Source organism: Eriocheir sinensis, chromosome 3 (assembly GCF_024679095.1).
Source record: "Eriocheir sinensis breed Jianghai 21 chromosome 3, ASM2467909v1, whole genome shotgun sequence".
NCBI classification, from domain to species: domain Eukaryota; kingdom Metazoa; phylum Arthropoda; class Malacostraca; order Decapoda; family Varunidae; genus Eriocheir; species Eriocheir sinensis.
Window position 1 is genome coordinate 22,716,060 of NC_066511.1, and position 25,049 is coordinate 22,741,108.

General features: G+C 37.1%; 1 protein-coding gene across 3 annotated transcripts in view; it reads right to left on the reverse strand.

Moving 5' to 3' along the window:
• Window positions 1-1,731: 1,731 nt before the first annotated feature.
• Window positions 1,732-25,049, reverse strand: part of LOC127006789 (calcineurin subunit B type 2) — a 65,266-nt gene continuing 41,948 nt past the window's right edge. For all 3 annotated transcript variants that reach the window (XM_050877119.1, XM_050877109.1, XM_050877128.1), the window contains 3 exons: window positions 12,337-12,513; window positions 10,179-10,300; window positions 1,732-6,981 (listed from right to left, as the gene is read on the reverse strand). In XM_050877119.1, coding sequence (XP_050733076.1) covers window positions 6,811-6,981; window positions 10,179-10,300; window positions 12,337-12,513 — 470 coding nt within the window. In that variant the 3' untranslated portion in view covers window positions 1,732-6,810. The remainder of the gene's footprint in view (window positions 6,982-10,178; window positions 10,301-12,336; window positions 12,514-25,049) is intronic.

A 25,049-nucleotide genomic window follows, 5' to 3' on the forward strand; every position in this document is an offset into this window, starting at 1 on the left:
GTGTACAACACACACACACACACACACACACACACACACACACACACACACACACACACACACACACACACACACACACACACACTTTGTAAGACAGGTCTTATAAAAAATGTGATTTAACAACAAGGTTTCAGAGATGAAAGGCGAGTTAGAAGATGTGAATCCCACCCAGGTGATGACACTAAACTAAATACTTCTCCATTCATGGGTGAAAGTTCAGTGGCATTGTAAATATTGTTGTTCTGGCAAAATCTAACTGCATGTGAAATGTTAATGAGAAAATGATAAATTGGATGGTTTTCCTTAAATAACAATCCACAGTCAGAATTTCTACATAAACATAAAGTGACACATCCAGCTGTTATTTATCTAAGTACATACAGCTGAACTAAAGGATATAAACACTCGTTAAAATTTAAAGAACCGTTAAGAGCATCACTCGTAAGAAAAAAAAAGTAATGTGCTGCATAACGACAAGAACTATACCAATGACTTTCAGAGTTTGGATAAAACGCTGTCTATATAATACAAATACTCCTTGAAACGTTAAGCAGTAAGATTCTGAAAATATGAGAATGTGATAATTTTTTATTTAACCATCAGGCCCCGGTGGGGCCTGATGGTCAGCCCAAGGCTTCTTTCCGGTGGGGCCTGATGGTCGGCCCAGCCCGTTCTGGCGCAGGCGAGTGTTTATAGTGGCGCCATCTTGCATTGGCTCATGCTGCCCTCCCGGAGCTCATCTTTAATCCTAGAATCTAGAGTCCGGGTTGATAGGTGGTCTTCTGGACAGCATGTGGGTAGTTTTAAGCCACTCGGCGGCGGCTGAAAGATCCCAGCTTGGTGGCACCAGGCGGGGATTGAACTTGCGTCCTCCTGAACGCGGGGCCGTCACTCTGTCGACTCAGCCACCGCCTGGTGAGTTCATAAAGTTCATGACATATTATGCCTTCAAACCATGTGTGACAAGATGTAGGATATATTCTACAAATCCTTGAACTAAATTTTAAATGTGGGTAAACTTAATCCTACAAAAAAAAAAAAAAAAATAAATAAATAAATAATAATAATAATATTTTGTTGTTGTAATGCACCACTCCTCAATTTTACTAGTGTACTTAATCTATTTTTAATGTGTATACACATCTAACAGTGAGAGATTGCATGAAAAAGGAGGACTGCCATTATTCAACAGTCATAATATGAGAAATACCTAGTTTTGTGTAAATTTGGGGGAAAAAATGCACACTGATTTCAAATGACATTGCCTTTCATACTAAGAAAGATATAGCACATCTCAGTGAAGAGAACTTATTAACCAACATTTTCTGATGTAAGGTTTTGTCAGGAGCAAATAATAACCACGAAATGCTCTTATATATTCTGTGAAAGGTGAATAAAGATTATATAAGGCTCATGGAGTCAAATATGAAAGACTGGTAAAGTTGGGAGCATACGCTATAGCTACGTGTGGCGGCAGTGCTCATCTCTGTCCCATTGGCCCTTTGAGCCTTTGGTGGGAGAGACCCCTTAACCTGACACAGGGCCAGTGTAACATCTGGGTTACCAATGTTTACCTTCCCAAGGTACCAATTTAGTGACTATCCTGAAAGGGAGGATGAACAGTTGGATAGCCTGCACGCTAACTACCTAGGCTGGGATTCGAACCCAGGCCCACAGATACATAGTCAGGGATGCTAACCACTCCACTGTGGAGTAAAATATAAACACAAAGTAATTTAACAATTTATGGCCAAAGCAACACAAATTTATACAGAAGAAAGTGCATGAGCCACTATTTGAGGATGCCACCAAATGAGGGGCTACAAAGTGGTTCCCAAGTCCATTTTCTCGGTCACACCACAGTGGCTGGCGATGGAAACTTCCATTTCAAATCTGAGCACACACAAGATTCTTTTTATGGGCAAGTCACTGGCATCTCACTCCTTTGGTGACTGATTGGAAGAGGCATCAGACACTGTTTCTGTCATGATGGTTTCTAGTGATGACTGACTGTGAAGTTTTAATTATAACCTCAAAGTTAGTGCTAGCCTTTCTTCTGTTGGCAAACATTTCCTCATGTTTGTGTTCCGATGTAATATTATAAGTCCATTTATAGTAATCAGAACATTAAATGTTTTGTCAGGCATCCTGAAGTAGCTAAAAAATTTAGGGCAGGACATGTGGTGTTCAAGTAACAAAGGACTGGGGTTTGATTCCCCGGCCGGGTAAAGATAAGTTGGGTTTATCTTCTTTCACGTGTAGCCCCTGTTCACCCGGCAGTGAGTAGGTACGCGACGTAAGGCAAGGAGTTGTGACCTCGTTGTCATGGTGTGTTGTGTGTGAGTGGTCTCAGTCCTACCCAAAGATCGGTACTATGAGCTCTGTGCTCTTCCGTAGGGGAATGGCTGGCTGTCTCGAGAGAGACCCACAGCAGACCGAGAGGTGAATTACACACACACACACACACACTACAAATAGGTAAATACACATATATCATGTATATGTGTGTGTGTGTGTGTGTGTGTGTGTGTGTGTGTGTGTGTGTGTGTGTATTTACAAAGTTGTAAAATAGAAGTGACCTGAGCAAATTTAGCTTTGGGCTCATGCAAGGGTTTGGATTGAACCTCTTTGTCCAGGCTGTTCCATTGTTTACTGCACTGGAAAAAATGTATTTCTAGATATCTTTGATGCATTTTGTATTTTTTAATTTCCTTTTGTGTCCTCTAATTCAGAGGTTCCCAACCTTTTTTGTCCTGTTCCCCCTTTTCCAGTCACTTTTTCACCAGTGAACCCCAACAAAAAAATAGCTTAAGCCAGCAAAATTAATATAAGATTTTTCTGCAAAAAATGAATACATTCATGTAAAATGCTTTGCATTGTTATGCTGATTAAGCTGTAGACATATTTATATGAAAGCAGAAGACATTCCGTTCAGCAGACTGTGGACCCCTTGAAATTCTTCCATGGACCTCATGGGGTCCATGGATCACTTGTTGGTAATTACTGCTCTAGTTGCTTCCATGTCCCATACAAACATCTCATCAATTCTGTCTACTTCCTTAATTACCCTGAACACTGCAATCATGTCATGTTGTTCTCCTTTTTTATAATGATGGCAGCCCCAATTTTCGCAGTCTTTCTATGTACAATAAGACTGTCAGACTGGGGACCATTTTGGTTGCTGCCCTTCAAATTCTCTAGCTCTACATATCTTTATTTCTATGTGGGGACCACTACTGCTGCATATTCCAACCTGGGTTGGATCAGGGACTTCTATTAATTTCCTCATCATCTCATCCATGTATGGTATGTGTACATTCCACTCACTGTTTTATCACAAGCTGGACTCATGATCGCCAGCTAGTATCCTCCTGGAAAGAGCTTGAGGCTCATAGTGATTAAACTATGGGCATGGCTGGAAGCTTATACACCACACATCACATCTCCCTTGCCTTGATCAAGGGTGGATACTGGATAGTAACCAATCCCGTCAGCAAAAAAACTTTAATGGCCTGAGCGAGGCGCAAACTTCAGCCTGCCAGACGACAAGCCAGGTCAGTATCCATTGCACCACAGAGCAATGTGTGTGTGTGTGCGTGTGTAAAATTTACCATAGTCTAATCACACAATGCTCACTATTGCCAGCCAGTACCCTCCCTGACTGAAATGGGAGCTCAGAAGTGATGGATCTCTGGAAATGGCTGAAACCTCACACCCACACACAGTTCTCATTCACTGCTGGGTGGACAAGGGCCATGGATTAGAAGAGACTGCCCATCTGTCTCCATTCCACCTGGGAATCAAACCCGGGACCTTTCAGTTATGAGGCGAGTGCATACCCACTGTACTATGGAGGTCCGTAGTGTGTGTGTGTGTGTGTGTGTGTGTGTGTGTGTGTGTGTGTGTGTGTGTGTGTGTGTGTGTGTGTGTGTGCATGTGTGTGTATGTTTACCTAGTTGTAGTTTTACAAGGCCTGGGCTTATGCTCATGTGGTCCTGTCTCCGTATCTGTATTTGTCCAACTTTTCCTTAAAGCTTTGCACTCTCCGCCAATACTACATTCTCATTTAGTCTGTTCCAAACCTCTATATTTCTTTGCGGGAAGCTATATTTCTTTGTGTCTCTCAAGCATCTTCCTTTCCTCAATTTTTTACTGTGTCCTCCTCATTATCTACTTCCATTTTGCTCAATAATTTATAAATTTGTATTAAGAGTGTGTGTGTGTGTGTGTGTGTGTGTGTGTGTGTGTGTGTGTGTGTGCACAAGTGTAAGCAAAAGAATCTTCCATTGAAAATTTTACATAATAAAGTATTCCCAAATCTTTATTGATAGAAATATGACCATGCCATTTCTCATATTATAACTGCTGAATATTAGGTGCATCTGTATTTTTGATAGAACAGCCAATAGCCATGCCAATATAAGACCAAGAGTAAAAAATATGTATAATCCTACCATATATGAAAAAAATGGCATCTGTGTACAATGAAGAAAAAACATTTGGTTGTGAAATTCACATTTAACTACAAATGCTATACCCTTCAGGTCATGAATACATTTATTTTAAGTATAAATACTAACAACTTCATCCTTTCATCATAAATACATCAGAATATAAATAGTAACTATCTAGCCTTGACAAATTCTATCACATCAAGTATTATACAAACTTCTAGAGCACTTGGTCTAATGCAAGACCTCTCATGGTCTGATATTTATTTTTAATGAAGTGAATACATTAGACCAGATGACAGCAATATGGATAAAAAAATAAAAATAAAAAAATAAAAAATAAATAAATAAATAAATAAAAAAAATGAGTATGTATATCTTGACTAGTAATCTATGCACTGGTTAAGACCGTGCTCTGGCCAACCAGTTGCTAGGTATTGCACATGGAACAATGCATTGCTTACTGCCTTTTACTTTAAAATGCATGCTTTATTATACATGAAAATTACAATAACAATCAAAATAATGATAATAATAATAAACATAATAATGAACATAATAAACATAATAAACATAATAATAATAACAGTATAACTAAAAATAAGTAAAAAGTGTGAAAATGAAAGAAAAATATTAATACCTTGACATGCTTACTTTTTTAGATCATAATTTTCAAGATATGCATGATAGTCTTGTGGTATATAGCAACCTTATTCAAGTCATCAATTTAAAGAAAATTCTTAGCATCATGTTAAACTTGTAGTCCTAAATTGATGGCTAATGTAACAATGCTTAAGAATTATTTCTAGGTATTGTTATATGGAATGAACCTTTGGAACCTTGTATTTATTACAAATTATCTTGTCAGATATTACAAGCATAAAGATAAGTTCCAAAATTGCTTGTGTGTGTGATATATATATATATATATATATATATATATATATATATATATATATATATATATATATATATATATATATATATATATATATATATATATAAAGTAGATAGATATAGATATATAGAGAGAGATAAAGACAGGTAGATGGATAGATAAATATATATATAGATATAACTTTAGATATTTAATAATCTTGACATCATAGAGGGATCAACTTTAATTCATAAAATAAATATGCACTGTGCTTTATAAGTAAGGTGTGATGTGATAAGATACTTGGTTTTAGTTATTTAAACATTAAAAGTTTAATCATAACAAAATTGAAGACTTAATTACAAACAAATTTCAAATACCATTCTGGCTTCTACTTCTCATAAAATGTAAGATACCAGTATCTCTTTGCAGTAATGCAAACATCCATGTATGTACGCAACACACACACACACACACACACACACACACACACACACACACAAAAAAAAAAAAAAAAAAAAGGGCACTGACATGCATACAAAACCTGGACTCTATACATGATTTCACATTCACATGGTGATATTATTAAAATCACATCCTCTAAGTGTATTTTAGTTTCGTGCCATATTCTCAGATTCAGACTTTGCCGAGTGTGATGCAGCTGCTCACATCAGCACTTTTCTACAAAGAAAAGTCCAAGCAGGACAATCGTTTAAAGTAATTATGATGGGAAGGAGAAAAAAATGCTGCTCAAGTAAAAAAGTACAATAAGCAGTTACTGTATTTTCTAACTATGAATGCTAAAGGTTCAAATCAGAATCATATTATGCCACCTTAATAAGAACTTGCATCTTTGTTAGTGCTGCACAGAGCAATTAAAATTTTGCTCCTGCACATCTTATAATGCATTGGCATAGTAATTTTATAGGATGAAACATACCAAGAAGCTGATCTATTTCATAACACACACTTGTGTGCAGGTTGCTTATAGGGCTGGGATATGTAGCACATTGACAAACATTTTGAGATGCTTCACTTCAGAGGGAATAGAAACTCTCATGTGATGGAGGTAAGCCAATGTAACTGGTCACAATACTTTTTTTTTTTTTTTTTTTTTTGCCAATGAGATTTTTACATTAAAGGCAAGCCTTAAGACTGCTCAAGAATTGGTAGCTGTTATTTTTTTGGCCATACCTGCCAATTATGCCCGGTATTACAAGCTGCCAATTTAAAAAAACAGCGGTGTACTAATTTAAACTGAATAGGTACGGTATCACAAGCTAATAATGAGGTTAGATGAATAATATTTCTATTGTGTGTATGAAAAATTAATGTTTCATAATAATGTAGGCTGATTGTACATAATACTGGTGAGACAAAAATAAAGTAAAATAAATATTTCATTATGATTTAGACCAGCAATAACTTACATTGCACCTTAGACCAGTGACACTATCAACAATCAGATATTTGTTTGTAGGTTTATACATCAACAACCATTTTTTTGTGAACATCTGTATTGCCTACTACTGAACAGAATTCATCAAAACTAATTTTTCCATCCTCGTCTTTGTCTGCAAAGAGAATAGTCTTGTCAACAATCTGTTGCAATTGAGTGTCCTTTAAATTGTTTCCAACCATCATCTTCAACACCTGAAAAAAAAAAAAAATTAAAAATTATCCTGCAAGTTTATTGAAAAAATATCAATATATTGCATATATAAGATATGTAGGACATAAGCATGGAGATTAAGAATATAATAAAAGACCGTTAATCTCGTGACCAATAAATGGTAAAGTTGTGAGCATAAGGTATAAATGTGTGGCCCCATTGCTCATCTCTATCACACTAGCCTTTGAGCCTGTGGTGGGTGAGAACCCATTACCCAGGGACACAGGGCCAGTGTGACATCCAGGTTGCCACAGCTTACCTTCCCCAGGCTTTCTCAGGTACCCATTTGACAATCAACCCAAAACAGAGGATGAACAGCTGGGTGAGCTGCATGCTGATTGCCTTGGCTGGGATTCGAACCCAGGACTGCAGATTCATAGCTAAACATGTTAACCAATGCACCACAGAGGCCGGCAGGCATGTCTGATTGTTCAGTTTTATGGCAGTGCTAGAATGGATATATTAAGGATGATTTAGGAGTCATTACTAGAATGGATACAATGATGCATGAAATGCCTGGTCCTGGAAAAGTATATTTTTATAAAAGATTTTCTACTCAGAATAAGATATTTTTTCATGTTTGAAAATGTTTCACCCTCTATACAAAAAGTGGGAGTGCCAAGTTTGGGCAGCCTGAAAAAGTGCAATGCATTGTCTGCTTTGTTGTCCACCTCTTTGTTCTCCCTCATGTCCTCTTTATTTCATTCTAACTTTCTTCCTTCCCTTTTTCTCACCTTCCTTATCGTTTAAATCAATTAACATGAGGGGTGAAAGCACCTTCCCCATAGCACTTCCAGCAGAACTCGCCCATAAAAGTAGCCCAAAACTGCCCAGTGCAGGAAAACACTTGGCCTGAATTCAGTTTACCTGTTTGCCACACAGCAATGAGCTTTGTTATGCAACGGAGCTAACAAGCTGTGCCAAGATGGCAGCATAAGCCAAACGCCCTGCCAAGATGTTGTATGGGGAGTTGTGTGTATGTAAGGGGAGGAATGTGTGTAAACAAAGGAGATGTAGTTATATGAGTGGCCAATGTCACCTTTTGCACATCTTATCTTCTACAAATGTTTTATTCAACTATGATTGCTGTTTCCAGTAAAGGGCTGCCTGTAAAAGCTGCTGTGGGAATAGTGTGAGGATCTGTTGTGTTGGATGCCATTTTTGTTGCACTCAGCTGATCCACTGTCCAGTTCAGTGGATCCGCTAACCATGTAAAGTTGAAAAATTATGCAGTGGACCTAAAACGTTGTGTCAAGATGGTGGAGCTTGCCATAAGCCCTACAGAATCATTGAGCGGGGGGTTGAGTTTTGGGGGGGCAGTGTTTGTAAATAAAGGATACATCGTAGTTATATGAGTGGCCAGTGTCACCTCTGCTGTAACTTCTTATCTGAATGTTTTGTTCAATTATGATGTGAGGTGGGAGAGGCGCAGGAGCACTGTGTAAACAAACTGCTGCTTCAACCTCAGCAGGATATTTGAAAAATCAACTCGTTGCCAAACTAAGTACAGCAAACCCTCACTTGTATGGATATCGATATAAAAAAGTTCAGCTTTAACAAACTTTTGGGCCTAAGGCATCACCTGGCATTCAAGAATGACCCCAAAGTCTTAAGACTGCCTAGCACCTCCCCCCATGATCAGCCAGAGCGCTCTTTCATGCCCATATGATTAAATGAACCAACAATATTTCTCATTTTGTCACTCATCAAGGACAACACGCATTAATTTAGACACAGTTACGAGATCTACAGTTCATTAGGAACATTTCCCAAGCTAATTAACATCAATGCATGTGACAACTTCTCAAAATGTCCTTTTTCTCTACAAAATATTGACAAATAGCATTGTTTCACTTTCTTGTTTCTAATGATGACGATGTTTTCATACCAGGAAGTTCTTACTTATTCTACAGTGATACTTTAAAATGGTCTGTGATGCTGCAGTAACAACAGTAACCTCGTGAACTCTATATCCACCCCCACCTGGCAGGATTACCCAAAGTAAGCTCAGAAAATGGTCATCGCCATAGGCCTAAGGAGGTGCGGTGCAGTGTGTTAACCTGTGTCGTCAGCAAGAAAGTGGCTAAACCAGCCCCATCGCTGCTTGTGCGGGACCCCTGATTCTTGCCAAGAACTGGGGGGGATGTCTTGAAAATCTGACAAGCCAGGCTTGCTCTGGGGTACCTCTTGATCGCCAGATGACGCCTCATATTTTGGGGGCCAACTTACATGGCAAGTATAGGCCTAACCCATAATTTTAAGCTAATATTCTTGAGGTCGACTTGTACACAGCAATTTACGGTATATTTAGTTCTATGACTCAATCTAATTAGACATGGGGGTGTTTCAATAATTTGGCATGTGTAGCCTTCCCAGATATGTGGTGAGGTGCACTTTTTGCCCAGCTGTATTGAAGGGGTTAACTCCTATACAGTGAGTTTGCAATAACAATGTTTATAATTTCATAAAAGAAGTAATAGGAGGACTTTAAATGGGAAAAATGGATGAAAGCCCTAAGATCCAAAGGCAGTACCAATACTCTTTATTATGTATCGTTGTCCATGACCAGAGTACAAATCTGAAAACCATGCTATTCATACCTTTTGTACTATGAAACCTGATGAGGCTTCATTATAAGTATACACACAGTATGGCAATCTTATGCATGTCAAATGTTGTCAGTCAGACCATGAATGTTGGGAAAAATCTAAGTTGGGCAACCTCTGAGCCCTAAGAAGTCTGATTTATGAAGGCTTTGCTTTATTATTAAAAGCCTATATAATTTTTTATATTTTTTTTATTATTTAAATAGCTTTGTGTACTGCATTGGTACTGGCTGCCTCATGCTGCTTGGTTCTATCCGATGCCTCATCTACAGATTGGCACAAGTTTGGCATCATAATTCTTAGCCATAGCATTTCTGAATTTTGGAGATGGAGGAAGAACTCAATCATGTTGTGTAAAAGGATAACCAAATGATTAAAATATTGAAGAAAAATTTGCAAATCCATACCAGTTTACAGAAAACAAAAGTTTCAGTTTCTGTGTTTCACATAACTACTTAGATTACAAAAAATCCATAAGTTGGGTACAATATGACATGCTACTAAACACATTATGGTTCAGATGTGTTGCAGGTACATCAGTTGATATCAAAAGATACTAAAATATACATTACCTGAAAAAGTTCACCATTTGAGATATATCCATCATTGTCCATGTCATAAATGCGGAAGGCAAAGCGCATCTTGCTCTCTTTATCACCTTTGACACTAAATTGTGACATTCCTTGGATGAACTCTGTAAAAACAAATTTACACATGAGAAATGAAATAGTTTTGCCTGTATTGTTGAAAGCAATTAAAAAAATACAGATTTGTTTAAACAAAATATATTGGCCATCTAGAAAGAGAGAAAATAATAAATAAAAGTCAATTTGAATTCAGACAAGGTAAATCTTGTGTCACAAATCTAATGTGTTTTTACTCAACTGCATATTTTTGGACCTAAATAAAGGCATTTGATAAAGTTCCACATAAGAGACTGCTGTGGAAATTAGAAAATAGATGAGGATTGGGGAGAAAAATGACAAAAAATAGATAGAAAATTACCTAGCAAACAGAGAAATGAGAACTGTGTTGAAAGATGAAATATCAGAATGGAGAACGGTCACAAGTGAAGTTCCACTGGGATCAGTGTTAGCGCCTATAATGTTTTTACTATATATAAATGATATGCTAGAAAAAGTAAAGAGTTACAGGAGTATGTTTGCAGATGATGCCAAACTGCTTTGAAAAATAAGACATGATGATGACTGTAATAAACTTAATGCAATTTCACCACTGAACATGTACAGTGCCTACAGTGTCAAAGATTATGATGAGACAAAAAAATAGCCCTAAGTACACTGTTAACTTGAATACAGATAGAAATATAAACCTGTTTTTATCATAAAAAAAAATAATAACTTCATCACATGATATCTACAAGAAAAAATAATTTGTCATCTTGTGTTATAGAATGAATGTTATAGATAATGACTCAATGATGGCAATGATACAAAGAAAACACAGGTAGGCCTTGTAGTACTCCAGACAGTATTAGAAAACTAAGAATATAGCGCAAACACTTGCAAAGTCGTGACGCCAGCGGCCAAGGCGGAAGCATACTGACAGGTTCTGTGCAGTAATTGCCTGCCACATAGCTAACCAAAATCAAGTGAAAAAAAGAGAAGGCGTGGCTGCCTGTAATATCTTACTGAAACAGACTACAGTCAGCGGAAAAAAAAACCAGCCTAAACGGGGCTCGAACCTCTGCCTGCCACGCCACGAAGCCTGGCAGTGCAGCGCTTAAGCTAACTGAGCTATCGGAGCAGTGTGTGTGTATTTACTTATTTGCATTTACCTATTTGTTGCAAACAGGGCCTGAGCACAAGCTCAGATAGTCCTGTCTCCCAATCTATATTTGTCCAAATTCTCCTTCATATTACGGACACTGCAAATTTCAACAATGTCCTTGTTTCCTTAATTCCATGTATCCACACTTCTGCATGGAAAAGTGTACTTCTTTCTGTCTTTCAAACAAGTCCCCTTTCTTAATTTCTTGCTGTGTCCTCTTAGTTGCCTCCTCCCCTTCGTCTCAATTAAATCATTTCTATCCAACACGTCCATATCACTTATATTCTTCAACTCCCTTGCTCAAGGGTGGACAGTAACCACTCCTTGTCAGTGGAAAAATCTCGGCCTCAGAGGGCTTGAACCTCAGTCTGGCAGGCCAGAGGATTAATTCCTTGAGCCATCGGAGCAGTATATGTGTGCGTGAATATCCATCTCCTTTTATGTTATCATGTGAGTGAGGCAAGGCTATGTTCTTGCCCCATCACTTTTCAACACTTGTATGAACTGGGTATTAGGCAATTTGGACCCAGATCATTGTTGAGTTCCTTAAAAGATATTTGGTCTATTGACTAGCTTGTATGACAGTGCTGTGAAGTGTGTGGGGGCATATTCATTTCATTTCTTGGGAGCAAGGGAATGAGGCATGGCTATGTCCTTGTCCCATCACTTTTCAAAACTTCTCTAGACTGGGCATTAAGAAGAATTGTAGACCAGTCATTGTGAAGTATCTGTTGGCAATACTAGTGTCACCAACCAATTTTTTTCCACTGCTGCAGTAATCCTTACAGATCTGCTGGAGGAGGTAAAGCCACAGGTACTTTTTATGAAACAGCACCTTAATTTTGTGTGAAACTAACTTAAATTGGCCTCTTTAGAAATTTACTTTTCATTCTACAGTACCTAGAATGTGATATGAAATTCTGATTTTGATTTCCTCACCTTTGAAGTCTACTTCTCCATTACCATCTGCGTCAAATATATCAATTACACGCTGCACTAAAGGGTTCTGCTGCAGTTCTGGAAGGGACATAAATTCTTCAACTGAAAGAGACCCAGAGTTGTCCAAATCCAGCTTTCGGAATCGCTTCCCAAGACGACGAATTTCATCAGCATCAACTGCAGGTAAAATTCATTGGCCAGATTAGTGAGAATGAGCCTTAGATGAAGAACCAATAAGTCTCCGTGTGATGTCAATAATTGATAACAAGTAGTGTATAAATTCTCCATTAGTTTATTTGTAAACTTTGTGGGACTTTATAACTTCTTTTCCTTCTGCTTTCTCATCCATTACTACTATTACTAATTACACTTCTTAGAGCAGAGTAGTATTTTGGCATCTAAATCACATACGTCAGTATTTACACTCTGCTACCTAAGAAATTCCTTCACAAGGTGCACATACAACATGTGACAGGACCTTTCTAAATCTTATGACAAATATTGTCACTATTGCCATTATTATTATTTAATTAATACTGTTTATTATTATTATTATTATTATTATTATTATTATTATTATAATGAATATTATCATAATGCCATGATCACTGATGCTAATCATATTATCCATAAAAAGTTAAAATATTTAACTGGTTATTCAAATTTGACATGCATATCTCCAAAGCTTTCCAAGTTTCTCAATCAGCAGCTTGGTAAACTGACAGCTGTCAACTAATCTTTTTCCTTTATCAAAATGTTATGAATAATAACAAAAATTTCAATTAGACTATTTTCGAAACAAGAGCTAACATAATATGTAGTCATTTTAGTATTGGATGAGCTAGCAATATTGACAAAGAGACTTATTGTTTTATCACCCAAGGCTCACCTGAATGCTTGTCAAATAAAAAAGTATCAAAATATTTTATTAAATCTAGTGATGAAACTAAGATAGTTGTCAATAAAGCATCTAGTATAAAACTTTGTGAGTGAATGCTACTTTAACTGTGAGAGTATTATAATGGACAGCTACAGTGACACTGGAAAGAGTGACACTTTGCAAGTTCTATAATTCATCAAAGTGACAAATTCCTTTAAAATATAGAAATATATCAGTAGAGTAAATACTCCCTGTGGAAAAAGCTGCATCATCAAACAAATTGGCCAATTTCTCTCTGCTAAATGAGAAAAATATGAGTATGTAGGTAAAATACTTTATCAAAGAAGAACCAAAGTGTAACGATTCACTGTAATCCAATTCTTTATGGCCAATGTTCCTGTGATTGCAGGTTCCCCCATTAGTAGTCTGATTACTTTCCATGTATTTACCTAGTTGTATTTACCTATGTGTGTGTGTGTGTGTGTGTGTGTGTGTGTGTGTGTGTGTTGCTAAAAATTGTCATGATGTCCACAGATTCAGGATGAGTCTTTTGCTGAAATAAGTTCTGTTTCTCTTAATTCACATATAAAGGGCCATATATATTGTATTATTGTGCTGCCACTACTATAACATACAAAATTGAAAATGAGGATGAAATTAAATATCATCGATCCTGATGTTTAGTGTTTTGTAAATTTCTCAATCATGCCTTCTTAGGCCTGTATTCAGTCTATGTGATGCAAATTTAATATCTATGTGAGACACTAGTGATGATCTAACTGGTAAGTGGCAACCTCCTTGTTATGATTTGCAAGTACAGTTATTACTTCTGGTAGAATGGCATTATACTATTAAAATTTATATTAAGTTCGTATAGTAAATTATAGTATAGTAAAGTTTCATGAAACCCACTGCCATACTGCAGCCCTCTCACATTACAACCCTTTGGACATATCGTTAGGACTTTACCAAAAAAATGTAGCTTGAGATCACTTCTTGGAGAAATTATGGTACGCAATCCACTTGAGGGGCTGCACTTCCCTGTTTTGAAATTGTCTTAAGTAAAATTCTTAAAAATATACTCTCCTTAATGTACTGTTTTCAGCATCTTTCTTAAATGAGAGCTATATACCTCAGAATCTGTGACTGGCCAGGGACTGGGTAATTAGGTAAAATTATTCACTTCCTGATATGTATTCAATGATGCACAATAAAATATATTTAAAGTATTTACATACTGCAAATAAAATATCTGTGTAGACATCAAGACAACCCATGTATTATATATATTTCCAATATGTGGAATATGTGAAAGATGGAGTAAGTGATTTACCATAAAAAAAAACAAAGCTGGAAAGTAATCAGATATTGAATCATTAATACTAATACAAGTTTAATTTATACAAAATGCAAGAAAAGATCAACACAAAAAGTAAGCATGCAAGGTATGCACAGTTTGTCCTCTGTTAGATTTTTCAAACAACAAGAAAAGATACACATGGAATCACCAGCAAGTTTTACGGTTTCATTATGTTGAAAAACAAAAAAATAAAACAACAACAACAACATCAAGAGTTGACTTGTTTAAAGCTTTTTGAAAGCCGATTAGAAATACGAAGTTGCTACTTCACCTTTTTTTTTTTACTTTTAGAATGAGGACTTTGTAAAATCAAATACACTAAACTTTCCCAAATAAAGCATTTTCCTATAATATACAATCTTTCACTGTGCCAGTAAAGATCATGCTGCACTAGCAAGTAGCTTATGAATAAGGAAGGGTGTGTGTGTGTGTGTGTGTGGGGGGGGGGGGTAAAAAAAAAAAAAAAAAATTGTGAAGAGGCTAATTTGAAATCAGTCTAATTACATATTACTGACAAAAATATCCTTTTATAATGCACAGGTAGCCCTACGATATCACTAAATATTTTATAAATATATTAAAACAGCAAAGAATGTAGCCTGACCCAATTTAAATATAGTGCCCTTGAAGTAGGTACACAAAACATGTGCAACTCTAGATAAATTATAATAATTCATAAAGTATATTTATATAACAATATGGATGTGACGAAATGCATGCAGTACTACAGGATTTTTATATCCTAACATGCTTTAATCACTATTTCATGTAAATGAATGGGAAATATATTTGCAAATGATTATACCTATCATTATAAAATTAAGGCTGCATTTAATCATTTAATTCTTATCCACTGCAAATTCTTTTAATTCTATATATTCCTTTCATCCTACCTTCCATAATTCAGTCAGCTGCAAATAACTTTTTGTGAATAAAATGAGTTATTAAAATAATGTGAATCTTAAGACACTGAACTGAAATTGCGAACACTTCTTGATGTAGGTCCTGACTTAAGTTGTATTGTACAGAAGGTTGTTCATGAGTAGGTTAGTTAAATGGGAGAATAAAATGTGACTTATGGCCCTATGCTGATCAGTGTGACACCTTTTTTCCTCTGGGAGGTAGCAGTTTTGTTTGACTAACATAACTAATGATGATTTAGAAGACATTTCAGTATGTAGCATTTACATTTATGCATTTACAACTCAAAGTCTGACATTTCACTTCACATATAACTTATCTACAATTATTACTGGTGGCATAACAATATCCAACACTCCTTTTTTTCCCCTTCGAGTAGATATATAGTGAAATTTCAAATATACCCCATTAAAAACACAATAATAACAGCTTAGAAGTGGGAGCCAATCAAAGAGCTGATTAAGTGAATTGACCTACTATAAAAACCTTAAGAACTTCTATTGTTTGTGGGTGAGTGAGAAAATGTGAAGGAAATACACAGTAATGTGCCAGACATCAAAGGTCACACATCTCTATGGTACGGTGGAATAAACAGTGGGGGTAGAAGAAAGAGACTTGGTGTATGGGAGGATGATTAAGTAAGGGAGAATGAAAATATAAGCTATAATAAGATGGTCAGACAAAATGGAGGATGTGAGTTTGTATAAGGAAATAAATTATCATCATAACTAAAAATTAATAAGTTGACAAAGGTCATGTCAATGGAAGCAAAGTCTGCAAATATTCCAGTGGAATTGCAAGAAATAGGTGAGATGTAATTATGGTGAGAATGGAAGAGTCTGAGACAGGAGGAGTGGGAGAGTCAGAGCTGGGGAGCAGGAGGGACATCTGGGGACATATAAATAAAGACTTTAAAAGTGAAGATTAGCTTTCAAAGGAGAGATTCCTTTGAAGTTTCCTTCTGGGTTCTATAAATTACATTTACTTCTAGAATTACTTCAAAGCTGCCAAAAATGTAAAAGTTTTCGAGGGGTGCTTTGACAGACTTGAAAGCTGGGTTTGTTTGTTTATGTTTAGCAAATTGTTGACAAGCAGGGACAATTCATATTATCATCCTTAATACTCAAGCTTATAAGCTAATAAACAATTTGATTAATACCAGAAAATATTTTGAACCTTAAATATCTTTGTCATATAGCCTACATTTGAGGCTATGTTCATAAACAACAAAGCTGTTAGATGACAAGAGTAATGTGATTTGCTCTGCCTCCTAGGAAGCGAGGTAAAAGCCACTACTAGAAAAAGATCTTTCAGTACCCTTCTAGAGGGAAAGCTAGAAGACCACTAATATGATCCCTGTGCTGAAAGAGAAGAGGGTGGCGGAGTGAAACTTTGGAGGGGGGGAATGGGTTAGGTGAGACAGGAAGTAATGGGCAATCAAGAAGAAATTTTGTGGTTGATGGGACAGAGGAGGGAAGTGGGAGGGAAGAGTGGAAATGAGAGATAGAAAGGGAAGGAGGCAAGAACAGGGAGGAAGTTGAGAACTGAGGGTAGGTCAGAGGGGAGGGGCAACTTCAGAAGAAACACAAAACTGCAAGAAATTGGGGGTGATGAGGTGGAGGGCAAGGATGAGACTGGGATAGAGACTGAGTTAGCAATTTTGTAATGGTGGAGATGGTTTCATAGAGGAGTCAGGAGGCATCATAGGGAGAACAGGTTATTTTGGAGAGGAGAGGAAGAGGGGACCCACTACCATACAGAGGGAGTAGGATTAGTGTAAAGCTTTGGGAGGAAGGCAGGTAAGAGATGGTTGGTTTAACATACTATATGAATTTGTTGTAGGAGGGGTATGTAGTTCAAAGTTGCAGAAGAGGTATTTGTGTTAGGATCTGAAGCAGAGAAAAAGATTAGCTAATGAACTAAAAGAAACAACAGGAGTAAGAATGATGGGAAAGGAAGAGGTAGGGAAGGAAAGCAGATGAAGGAAAGTAACAGGGGGAAGTAGCAGAACCAGTTATGGAAGATGAAGTGGTGGAAGAGGCTGGCAGAGAACCATGCCAGAAGAGGGGTGAAGTCATGGTGATAACCTTGTCATGCTTTTAGTCAGATCATGTTAGAATCAGTGAAGCCATTCTAATTGAAGGTGGTTGGTAAGACAGCCTCGGTAGATGACGTTATGTTCATTGTATTTTTCATATATGCTTGTTTCTGAAAGGAGGGCAGAATGCAGTACATCTGCAGTGTTTAGCAAGGTGGCCGAAACACCGGCAGTTTTGGTAGTGATGGGGGAAAGAAGTGTATGATTGGACTCTGCAATGAGCTCCACCTAATACACTTCTGTAAGAGGGTTTTGGAATTTGAATAGATATATGGTAATAGTTGTTAGGTATATACAGTATTCCCAGAGGTTGATGGTGAGGCAAATTACAGGAATCGTATCATAGTCATCTGCAAGGAGTTCATAAAGGGCTTCAGAAGTCAAATCATGGAAGGAAGTGTTCACTGTGCCTGTGGCAACTCCAGGCTTTTCATGACAGAACATGTGGTAAATCTAACATTTTCTTGACTTTGATGCACAGTACCTATATGACATTTCTCTCCTTTACAATCAGGCTATTTTTTTTTAACACTGGCACACTGTCATTATACATTGCCACATTCAGAATATTAACAAAAATCTGGAATGTGATGTGGGTTGAGTTGAAAGTGAGGGTATGTGAAGCCCACAGCAATAGAGGAACATGACCTAAGGTTAGAGTAAAAGTTGCTATGAGGTCTTACTGGCGGCCAGAGGGTTGACACCAGGTGGCAACCAGACCTCCAAGAAGTGAGCTGGACTTCCCATGTGAATTGACATACAAAGTCATGCCTGAGTTACCTCATTTCCATTGAAGAAGCCTGAGAAAAACTAGTCAGGAATAAACTCACCTCAATACACCAGTGTTTCCTTTCCTCTCCTCCAAAAATAACAATAAGAGTAATAATAAGACTAATAATGATGATGGTGATGATGATGATGATAATAATAATAATAATAATAATAATAATAATAATAATAATAATAATAATAATAATAATTGTAAAGGTGATAATAGCAATAATACCAAGAAAAATATTCATCATAAAAAATTCATCATAAAGAAAAAAAATGTATATATATATATATATATATATATATATATATATATATATATATATATATATATATATATATATATATATATATATATATATATATATATATATATATATATATATATATATATATATATATATATATATATATATATATATATATATATATATAAAACATTTAACTTGATTGCAGGGGAAAGTATAGTGTATTCAAGTTCATAAAGTACTGAAAATCATAATTTATAGTTCCAGATCAGTTTTGGAACATGTAATTCACAGTAAGAAATTACAAAAAGGAAAATCACTTCTTAATACTTCAATAAGTTATTTAATACATGCTGGGATTCTTTTATGAATAAAAATGTCACTGTAACGATACTGACTGTTATAACTCAGGACACTGCCTATTCAGTATATGTTGTAAATGGAAACATAAAGAACCTAACAAGAGGACCAAAACCATGCAATTCCCATTAATATATTTTAGCAAACATTCAAACTTGCCTCTTACTCAAGTACCTCATACAACAGACAAATACTTATATCTAGGAATAAACAGCACAAAAAAACTAGGCTTCATGCAGCAAAAGCAAACCAACCTACTAAGCATATAAGCACACCAAAATCAGAAGAAACTTGGTAGAGCATTAGAGCTATTTCTTATTTACATTATAATGTGTGCAGTTTGAAATATATATATATATATATATATATATATATATATATATATATATATATATATATATATATATATATATATATATATATATATATAATTAAAATATTTATCATTAATGAATACAGTATAAATAAATATAGGGATTATGTGAAGACAGGGCAAAGCACGATTGGAGCAGCTAAGAGACACAAATACAAAAAAATTACGACTACATTCAAAAACTGAATTAACATTCTAGTTACTATGACTGACATTTGACACTACACAATGGAAGCATTTCATAAACACTAAAATACTAAAACACCAACAACTATTGATAAACTCCTGGAAACTCCCAAGTCATAAGCCTCACTAAAAACTGAGCATTTAGACAGGAAGGTATCTATACATGTTTTTTATGTTTCATAATAATGAAAAATATCAACTGCTTTCCAATATTCTTGCATCCATTTCAAGGCAACTGCCTAATCAAACAGCCAGAGCATCACATATAATCCCTGATAACTTCAGTACTAGGCAACTTGCTATCATTCAAATACCTCTAGGACACGATCAAATGAATTAGAAAATAAGTTAGTCAAATGAAAAAGGATGGAAAACAAATTAAAGAGGTCATTTTTAAAGCCAGAGATGGAACATGGACATGGGGTTAATTTATACAAACACATGAAAGTGTGTATTACCTTATGCGATTCAAATTGTATAAATATGTTTTAAGTTCACACCCATGCATGCACACACACACACACACACACACACACACACACACAGACACACACACACACACACACACACATACACTCAAGTGGAGATCATAACTAAACTTCAACAAATATCCTAGTAACTACACAAATTACTTTATTACATACAATTGCTCATTAATTTGTAAATAATAAAAGACCTATTTCATTCACTGTTGGTTCTGTACAGTAACTGACTAGATGAATTGATTGAACTGAAAAATACATGAAAGATGAGAGGGGAGGTGTTAATGCTGCATAAAAGGAACGAATGAAGAGGGAGATATGGACATTTCTGAAGAGGCCATCCTCCAGAGTTCTCATCAGCTATGGAGAGAAAGAGTTTGTCCTGCTACAACTGTACATAAATAGATATGAACATGCTATCTGTAAACATATGAATCCCTTGAGATATTCCTAAATATATGTGATATCAGTATCAAAGACTGATGTGAGTATGTTAGTCAGTCTGTATTTACCAAGCTGTAGTATAGAGTTAAGTTCATGTTTACTGTTCTTTTTCCATTTCTACTTTTGTTCCATTTGCCATTCTTTCAAAAAGGAAGGATGGTTTTACTAAAATTATTACTGTAGCCATTTGGATACCTATATTTTTTCACATTAATTTATCATCAAATTCTTGGTTTGTACTCATGTAATGTGCATCTGCTTTCCTCTGTCCAGTTTTTATGACAATGGAGTAAAGATAGTTTTATTATACATGTCTAATAAGCCGCTTGTGTTTTCTCACCCATTTAAGCTCCAATTTAATTTTCAAATATGACCAGGCACATTTCTAATACAGTAGTTTAATGCCAAACTCCTGTATTAATTGCTCTGTAAACAGCACATGGGTACACAGTGGAAAAAAGTATCTTCTACTGTCTTTCCAATCTTGAAGACATAAATACTGCAGACTAAATGGACATTAACTATCTGGCTAGAAAAAAGTACTATCTTTCCATTTTTATAAATATTTTTTCAATATACCTTAGAACTTTCTGATATTTTCTTTTCCGAGGAAATATTTTCTTATTACATATGGACCAAATTGAAAAAATCTTCAACAGACATGCTGCAACAAGTTTCTTGTACATTTTTTGCTACGAAGTACTGCTGGTCCAGCATGAGCAAAGGTATACTATATATGCTGTGCATGGTGGCAGTACTCAGCTCTGTTCCATTGGCCCTTTGAGCCTGTGGTGGGAGAGAACCCATAAACATGGCACAGGGCCAGTGTAACATCCCAGTGATGGGCACCCATGAGGACACTAGAATTATAGGATACCTTCAAACATGAAACTGTCCAAGCTGCAAAGAAGTGAATGGAGAATGCCATAAGTCAAGTCTCACAGGAAATGCTGGAGATTATCAAGAAGAGTTACACTGCCACGTTTGCTGGGAATCGGGACCAATGCAGGGCTCTGTCACATAGGAACAGAGCTCTTATAAGGAGAAACAAGGAGTGGATTTGTCAGGTGTTTTGTTGAAGACGTCAAAGGCTATGTCCATGCAAATGTCCTCTGACCTGCATAGTGAGCCCTGAAAAAGCTCCATTCAGAGCCTCCTTCTCAGGTGAGTACTATCCAAACAACAGATGGCTGTATCAAATCGGACTTGTTGGGTGGACTACTCTGAGCAGCCGCTGCTCCTTACCACTTGGTTACAAAATGGACCCTGATCTACTCATTGATGAAATCTCACCCTCTCATGACAAAGTCAGAGAGGATGTAGCAAGATTGAGGGGTGGAAAGGCAGATGGTGGTTATAACATTAGTGTGGAATTGTTCAAAGCTGGAAGTGATTCCGTGTTTTGTGGGCTGCATGTGGTCTTGAGTGCTGTATGGCAAACTGGTACCATTCCTCCTGACTGGAAGAAAGGTCTGGTCATCCCTGTTAGGACTGTCGGGACAGTAACAACTATTGTGGTATTACACTAATCAATGTGCCAGACAAAATGCTTGTCCACTATTGTTCATACGGATTCACAGCCAACTGCTGAAGATGCAATGACCTAGGCAGTCTAGGTTCACATATGGTAGTTCAACAGCTGAGTATCTTTGTGGTTCACATACTGGTTTAGGACCAACATGAGTTTCAACAGTAGATGCTTGCCACCTATGTCAATCTCAAAAAGGCATTTGATTCAGTGCACCATAAGGCACTCTGGGATCTGCAATTCTGTGTAATTTCTGCAAGGATTGTTATTCTTGTAACAGGTGTGTAGTCTAAGACTGAGAGTGCTGTGATGTGTAGAGGAGCATATCAAGCTCCTTTCCTATTAATATGGGAGTGCAGCAGTCCTTGCCCCATTATTTTTCAACACTCATTTTCACAAGGTAATAGGCACTACGGTAACTAATGTCACTGTGGAATATTTATTGGCAATACTTGGGTCACTGACCTTGTTTTTACTGATGATGCAGTAATCCTTGTCAAGTCTCTGGAGATTATGGTGATGGTTCTTGAAGTACTGAATGTGGAGGCAAAGTCTGAAATACTTCAGGTCTCCTGAGCCAAAATCATATTAAAGCTGTTTGGAAGCTTACTGGATGAACCAGTACAGTCTGTTAGTGATTGTGGCAAGGACATTGAGATCTTGGTACGGGTAAGTTGCACATATGTATCTTGGTAGGGCAGTGCAGAACAATGGTGGGTTACATCAAAAAGTCTTACAGGGGATTTGCTTGGGCCATGGTGTAATTTACTTGCTCAGTACAAGTATATGGTCTGACCTGCTTACCAAGCCCTGAAGAAGCTCTACTATGAGTCCCTCTCAATTGAGTGCTATTTGAATAGCAGATGGTTGCCTCATATCACACATGGATGGGCAGAAGGCTCATTGGGCTGAGCACTTGAGCAACTGTAAATGGTGGACACTTTGAGCAGGCAGCCCCCAACCACTAGATCACAAGTAATGTATGCTGACCCACCTATTGATGAAACACAGCATCTCTTGATGAAGTTAGATAGGTTGTGGCAAGTTTGAGGGGTGGAAAGGCAGCTGATGTTTGTAACACCAGTGCAGAGTAGCTCAGAGTTGGTGGTGTGGCCATGATTTTGAGTTTCAAGCACTCTTGACTGCCATATTGCAATCTGGTGCCAATACTTCTGACTAGAAAAGGGGCTGGTTGTCCCTATCAAGAAACTGATGAGGCACCATCAGATTTTAAGCAATTACCATGATATTACACTGCTAAAGTGCTTCCCCATCTATTGCTCATACAGATTTGCAGCAAACAGCTTTAGTTGCAGAGACCTGAGGAGTCCGAGTTCACACCTGGTAAGTTAACAAGTGACTGTATCCTAGCAATAAGCATACTGGTGAACCACAATGTGAGTTTCAACAGACAATGCTTGCAGGTTTGCAGCCCATGTTGATTTCAGAAGGGGGTTGATTCTGTGCATCATGAGGCACACCCTCTGTATCTCCTGTGACTTTGAGGGAATCATGCAAAAATTGTAGGTCTATTGACTGGCCTGCAGTACTCTGAGAGTGCTATAAAGTTTGTATATCTTTGAGTGTGTGTGGTGGGGGATTTCCATCCTTCCTGTGGATACAGGTGTGAGGAATGGCTACATCCTTGCCCCATCACTTTTTAACACTTGTATGGACTAGGTATTAGGCAGAATTGGTGAACAAAGTCATAGTGGAGCATCTACTGGCAATACCAGAGTTACCAAACTTGCTTTTACTGATGATGCAGTCACTCTCACAGTCACTGGAGGTTCTATAGATAGCTTAAGGCACTACACGAGGAGACGAAGCCCGTGGAACTCCAAGTCTCCAAAGGCCAAGATAAAAATACAGGTGTTCAGGGGATTACTGGATGAAACAGTACAGTCTGTCCATGTGTGCTTTGAGGACACTGAGATTTTGGAAAATTTCACTTGCATACATAGCGTAGAGCAGAACAACAGCGGATCATATCAAGAAGTCTTGTGACAGACTGACTTGACCTTTCTTCATGATTTCTTGTTCTCCCTGTCTTACTTTGATTCAAATTTGTGAGATATGGACAATAAATTATTACCTGACCCTTCAACTACCAGTGTAGTTATGTAACACATCAGCTACCTTGGCCATGGCTACGGGTGCCATATAAGATGCGCTGGAGTATAAGACGCACTTATAATTTGGCATGGTAAAAAAAAAAAAAAAAAAACTCCACATTTTCCCTGAACTTAATGTATGGGCAGTATTACATTTGACTGCCTTACTTACAATGATTACTATTATACCGTATGTTGCTTTGACGAGCTACAGTGCTCTTACCCCGAGCAGCTGTGACTTTGAAATGGTAAACAAAAGGGTTGGTTTGTAGATTCACTCACTGCACAGTGTGCAGCCAGTAACTTTCACCGAGCAACTGAAGGAGCTAATCACACGGGGATGCTACATTCGATGCACAAGCAATTGGTCTTGATCTTGACTTTCAGGGACTGTATACCTACTTTCAATTAGAAATAGATGTTGACTAATTTTTGTCAATTATATGGTGTTTTGATATAGTTATTTTCACAAAGCGAAACCAAAATGCGTTTACAATTAACACTTCAGTCATCCACGGATATCAGTTCTTTCGAACACGTATCACAGAAAACGTCAGCTGATTGGGCCGCTGCACAGCAGAAATACCCCCAGACTAATCTGCCCAAGTCAGCCCCAGTCACGTCAGGTAGCACCCTGCTCCACCAAAATTGTTCCCGCGTAATAGCTGCTTTAACCATCACCACCAAGGTGCCCAGCACACTGGTGACTGGCGCACAGTGGCGGTGTTGTGTTTTGTGTTTACGTTGCATCACAAATGGCGCATCTTCTTCTTGTGACCTGTATGGTTTTATTGCTTCACATGTCCTCCTCCTATCTTCTGCTTATTCACACTTTCCTTTTCTACTGCATCACACTGTTTATTATTTAAATCAATCAAAATTTGTGCCTTCGGCATATACCGCGCAAGGGTAACTTTTTTTCTGAGTGGAAAAAGGGCGCTTTAT